The sequence below is a fragment of the Gadus morhua genome, chromosome 15 (genome assembly GCF_902167405.1).
Source record: "Gadus morhua chromosome 15, gadMor3.0, whole genome shotgun sequence".
NCBI classification, from domain to species: Eukaryota; Metazoa; Chordata; class Actinopteri; order Gadiformes; family Gadidae; genus Gadus; species Gadus morhua.
Genome location: NC_044062.1, coordinates 17,639,628 through 17,645,849, shown reverse-complemented (window position 1 = coordinate 17,645,849; position 6,222 = coordinate 17,639,628). Strand labels below are relative to the sequence as shown.

Genomic DNA, 6,222 nt, shown 5'->3' with positions numbered 1-6,222 from the left:
ACACACACACACGCACACACCCTCTCTCTCTCTCTCTCTCTCTCTCTCTCTCTCTCTCTCTCTCTCTCTCTCACACACACATGCACACACTCTCTGTCTCTCACACACACACACACACACACACACACACACACACACACACGCACACACTCACACACACACACACACACACACACACACACACACACACACACCCAGACACTCAGAAAGACACGCTCCATTTGTGAGCTCACATTAACCCCGCGAGGCCAGAGTACAAGATGTAATCTTGAAGAAGGACGGCCGAGATAGAGAGAAATAACAACTGTGTACTGTGCACGTGTGTTTGTGCGTGTGTTCACGCTTGTGTGCATGTGTGTGAGCGTGTGCGTGCAAGTCTATGTGCGAGAGCGAGAAAGATGAGGGCAAGGAAAGGAAAGGGCCAGGAGATCAGAGCAGAGGCCAACAAGGTGCAAGCTAGTATGAAGCCAGGCCCTCTGCGCGGTTATTCACTCTGGAGCTGGAGCAGGAGACCGATGGGAGAAGATCCCAAGGAGAGCAGTGGAGAGGTGGGAGAGGGAGAGGAGAAGTGAGGCAAGTGGGGAGGGGAGGGGAGTAGAGGGGATGTGAGGAGTGGAGAGCGGGGAGGAGAGGAGAGGGGGCGGGAGGTAGGAAGTAGGGAGAGGAGAGTGGCAATGAGAGGAGACGAGACGAGACGAGAGGAGAGGATACAACAGGGGCAGAGAGGAGACGAGCAGTCCGGGGCTGAGCAGTCACAGTGGGGTGCCATTTGAGTCACTCTGAAGTCTGTGCATTCGGTGGAGGGGCATTTCTCTAGATTGGAAGGGCACATAGTAAACAGAGTGGCCATTGTGTTGTTGTTGTGTCCCTGGAAGGAACGCAACAACCCGCCGTCTGTTATCCTGGAGGTAATTATCGATAAAAATTGTTTTTGTTTTTTCGGGGTCAACTTTGCTGCAGTTTAACCTGAACACAATGGGGAGGAGACGAAGGATGGGGAAGGGGAGAGAGGGGAGGGGGGGAGAGGGGAGGGGGAGAGAGGGGAGGAGGGGAGAGCAGAGGAGTGTAATTGAGAGAGGAGGAGACGGAGCAGTCTCACAGAACGAAATAATAGCGATTTTAGGCGAGATGCCGTATCGGATTCCCCGACGCTCTAGTGTTGTCTTTTTCTGGTATTAAGGGCTTCATTAAAAGGAAAGTGATCACATTTATTGAGGTTATTAGAGACTGATTGAATTAGAGACTAAATGCGCCCACTTGCTTGGTCATCATCAGTGTTTTGCAAATGTTCGGGCCGCTACGAGTCAATTAGAAGGAAATAAGACATTGCCAGCTCGATAACGACACGATTCTCTTTCAGACGGTGTGAGACGCCCCCCCCCCCCCCCCCCCCCCCCTCCCCCCCACACTCCTCCCTTCCCCTCACACACCTCCCTCCCCACACTCTGTGTCGCTTCAATGTGTAATTATGCTAATGAGGCCTACTGTGCTACTTCTGTTTTTTCCCTGTTTCACAGTGTTCTCACTCTCTCTGTCTCTCATCTCCCCGAGTTCTCTTTGCGCCGAATCATCATGTTAGTGGTGTTTGTGCAGTGACTTACCACTGCTCTTGGTTTGAACAACAACGGGCCTCAGGCTGCACCCTTTTACATGCAGATCGCTGCTGAACAACTGAGACGTGTCAGTCCAGCGGTGGGGAGCATTTTTTGGGGGAAATTCTCTTTTTATTTGTTTCGTACAAAGACAAACATCCAAGCAATGTATATAATGTACATATACTGTGTAGACATGGCATAAAGGCACGCTCATTGGAATCGAACCATTCCCTGTTGGCTGCCAGGGGCGACCTGAGGCAGAACGTGTTGCCTGCATAATAAACTGTAGACCCCAGATTAATGGGCATGACAGACCGTTCTCTGTGACGGGCCGCACTGTGATTGAGTGTGAGTGTGTGTGTGTGTGTGTGTGTGTGTGTGTGTGTGTGTGTGTGTGTGTGGTGTGTGTCTGTGTGTGTGTGTGTGCGTGCGTGTGTGCATGCATGCATGGATCTGTGTGTGTGCATGTGCTTTCTATTCAACATGGATTCTTTGTGATGGGCCGTACTGTGTGTGTGTGTCTGTGTTTGTGTGTGTATGTTTATGTGTATTTGTGTGTGTGTGCCTTCTATTCAACATGGCTTCCTCGTCATTGTCTGCCCAATAAAAAAAAGGACGATTTCGTTTTGTCGTGTTGTTGTGTTGTTTGTGCCGGAGGCTTGTTAAACGTTCGCTACCTGGGCCATGTTTATTTCATGAGGGGCGACAGGACCGGTGCTGCTGCCTCGAGACGCGGCCCATTACTCTGCAGGCAGGGACCCGCCGCTCCCCGTACCTCCGCTGTCAATCAAACCCGTCCGCGAGCCAGGGAGACTCAATGTAATATCTATGCCTAAGTAGGTGCATGAGTCCGGGCGCGCTTCTTCGCACCGTACCACCGTGACAACCTATTCCATTTACCGAGGGGGGGAACCTCCATATAACTATCAATTATAAAAAGTGCACCGCAGCGGAAGCAATAGGACGGTCCCTGTCTGTCAGCGCGGCCCGCCCGCCCACACGGACGGCTCCCATCAACGCTGCCGTCTCCTCTGGCAGCTTATTTTCTACCGGTGTGGCAGGTTATTATGGGGGCTGTCTAATGATGGAGGCTGGGTGCTATCAGCCAATCAAAGGGTTGGTTGGTGGGGGAGGGGCCGGGGCGTGATGTCCTCTGAGACCCAATATGTCTGCGCTGGCTGGAACGGGTTTGCGCAAACGCACCTGCTGCCACTGATGTTCATTACCGTGATGGTTCTTCCTGTTCTGATGAGTGCTCTGATAAAATGTTTCTTAAAAAAAAGAATATTTTTTATCTGCCAGTTTTCTAGCCTTTTATTTACATGCACTGCTCCTGTCTGAGCTGTTATGACGCGTGCGTCAACGTGTATTATGTCAAGAGTCTTAAAACTGATGTTTTGTTGTGCTGTGTGAAGCATAAGGGGAAATGTAGGTTGTAGTAATTTCTTTTTTTCTCCCTTCTTTCGTTTTCGTCTCCCTGAAGGAACACCAGGGCTTTTTGAGCGGATACACACACACCCGTGCGGGTGTGTGTGTATCCGCTCTAAGAGCCCTGCTTTTCAGCTCTCGCTGTGGCGCTAAGAGCTGAACCTCCCCTCCCCCCCTGGTCCTCCTGAGTGAGGAGAGAGACCCAGACCACCCGCCCTGGTCTGGAGAGGTGTTCCCGCATGACCTCGCTGGACCCACTGGACCTCACCGGACCTAGAGGACCTAGAGGACCTCATTGGACCTACAGGACCTACAGGGCCATGTCCTCCTCAACACACACACATACACACAGACACACACACACACACACATGCAAGCATGCACGCACACAGGCCAACACACACCAAAACACACAGGGACACACATGCCTACACACACACATACACAGACATGTATGCCATACGCACACACATATACATACACATACACACACGTGTGCATCCATGCCTTACATGCCTTGCAAATACAAAGGTGGGTTTAACTGCACGACTTCGCCACACAAAGACAAAAATACGTACACACGCGCGTATGTTTGCTCAAAAACACAAACACACGCGCACACACACACACACACACACACACACACACACACACACACACACACACACACACACACACACACACACACACACACACACACACACAAACAGCCACACACACACATACAAACCCACGCACACACGCACACACACACACACACACACACACACACACACACACACACACACACACACACACACACACACACACACACACACACACACACACACACACACACACACACACACACACACACAATACAGCAATGATGTGCTTTTCACGTTCTCGGTCATTGCATGCAGAGATGAAGGAGCAGGAGTAGGGAGGGTGTTTGTGGGACACAGTGCGGACATACAGCCACACGCCCCGGGCTGATGGAGAGAAGGCCACCACAGCAGGTGATGTTCTAACGGCGCATCACGTCAACATTACCATCTATCTTTTTTTTTTCTCACTCCACCTTATTCTGCAATTGGCTCCCACAGCCATCTCCATTCTCCTCACTCAATCTCTCACTCACTCACTCTCTCACTCACTCTCTCACGTATTCACTCACTCACTCCCTGTAATTGTGATGCATGGAAAATAAAAAAATCCCATTGACTATAATTATATGAATTTATACAAACGCTGCATAATGCTGGATTAGAACCACGTCGCCCTTTGTTGTAGAATCGGGGACTAGAATAAAACATAAGAAAATGTTTTATTTTGTTTCTCCAGAAAGGTGACTGGAAAACACGTTCACTTTAGGTTACAGCCTATGGTGGAATGAACGACTAAGTGATGAACAGAGCAGAAAAAAAATGTCCCACCTCTTCGAAGAGTTCTAAACTGTAGGTGTTATCGTCATCCGCGAAGAACACCACTCCCGCATCCCGGCGGGTCCGGTGCTGCCTCAGCCACGCGAGCGCCGCGTTCCTCTGCTCGGTGGCGCGCGGCATCCCGGTCCTCTTGAACCGGCGGGGCGTGAAGACGTTCAGATGAGTGTACGGGACACCAGAACGGGCGAGGAAGCGCGCCACCATCTCCGTGCGCGTTGTCGAGTCCTCCACTACTATCCAGTGGAAGCTGGGCACCTGGCGGAAGGCATTGGTCAGCCGGGTGAGCTCCGCTTTCTGCACGGGACGGGTGTAGGTGGGGGTGATGGCGTAGATGAAGGACCGGTTGACCCCGGCCGGTGCGCCGGGGCGGGCGGTCCGCTGATGCTGGGTCCTCCCTGCTCGGGCCACGGCCGGAGTGCGTGACGTCCTTTTTGTATCGACATCGATCATGATGATGACGATGAGAACCCAAGGCAGGAGGATGAAGAAACGGCTGAAAAATACCGATTTCATGACGGGGAAGTTGACAGTTGGCGACACAACCGGCAGCACGCTCCTCTCGCTCACTGACCGTGAACGAGGAATGACCATTTAGTCCTCAGCACCACGACCCCAACCAGCTCCTTCTCTTGTTTTAAGAATCTATGTTGACATACAAACCTGGGTACCCCTCCATCAGAAAGACCTAAAATCAAACTCACGTTCCGCGTAAAAGGCGTCTCTTTCTTATTGTAACCATCCGTCACGTAGCTCCCCCGTCCCGGTGGGACCGTTTTCTTTTTGGTTCTCACCACTCCGGTGGCTCCGCTCTAGGAACGGACGAAAAGTCTATTCCTGCGCAGAAAGCTCACACACACCATCCATACTTTGTATAGTATTTAGGAGACGCCTCGGCTCCGAGTCAGAGGGGCTGCTCAGGGGCTCGGATACCCCGCTACAACGCGCGCCCCGCGGAGAGCCATCACGGAGAAATACGCCACTTTTGGAGTCGCTGCGCGCGGCGGCCAATGAGCTCAGAGGCAGGTGCAGCGCACCATAAAGGGAGGAGGAGAGTGATGTAGGCTACTGAGAGCTGGCGGAGAGAGGGAGAGCTATATGGAGATGGAGTTGGGGGGGGAGAGAGAGAGAGAGAGAGAGAGAGAGAGAGAGAGAGAGAGAGAGAGAGAGAGAGAGAGAGAGAGAGAGAGAGAGAGAGAGAGAGAGAGAGAGAGAGAGAGAGAGAGAGTCTAACTGTGTGAGAGAGAGGGATGGAGAGATGGAGAGAAAGAATGTGTGTGTGTGTGTGTGTGTGTGTGTGTGTGTGTGTGTGTGTGTGTGTGTGTGTGTGTGTGTGTGTGTGTGTGTGTGTGTGTGTGTATGTGTGTGTGTGTGTGTGTTTGAGAGAGAGAGAGAGAGAGAGAGAGAGAGAGAGAGAGAGAGAGAGAGAGAGAGAGAGAGAGAGAGCGAGTGAGAGACAGAAAGAGTGTGTGTGTGTGTGGTTTTGTGGGAGAGAGATGGAGAGAGACTCAGCGATAGGGGAGGGTGGTGAGAAGAGAGAGCGGCTTTGTTATGGTGTGTGCGAAACGCATCCATCTCCACCGAGGACCCAGCTTAGAGCGAGGGAGAGAGAGAGATTGTGTGAGAGAGAGAGAAAAAAAATCGATATCTACTTGGTTGGCTTGTGTCTTTCAATAATAATAGTACTTAATATTATTAATAATATTAATAATTATTATCATGATAATGAGAGGGTCAACGATAGCTTTATTATCAAATAAAAAGTGAATGGGTCATTG

General features: G+C 51.3%; 1 protein-coding gene across 1 annotated transcript in view; it reads right to left on the bottom strand.

Annotated features, from left to right (window-relative positions):
- The window catches only part of b3gat2 (beta-1,3-glucuronyltransferase 2 (glucuronosyltransferase S)), a 26,765-nt gene extending 21,233 nt beyond the window's left edge, over positions 1-5,532 (bottom strand). The window contains exon 1 of the mRNA XM_030379543.1: positions 4,439-5,532. Within this exon, the coding sequence (XP_030235403.1) occupies positions 4,439-5,038 (600 nt within the window). The 5' untranslated portion in view covers positions 5,039-5,532. The remainder of the gene's footprint in view (positions 1-4,438) is intronic.
- Positions 5,533-6,222: the final 690 nt, after the last annotated feature.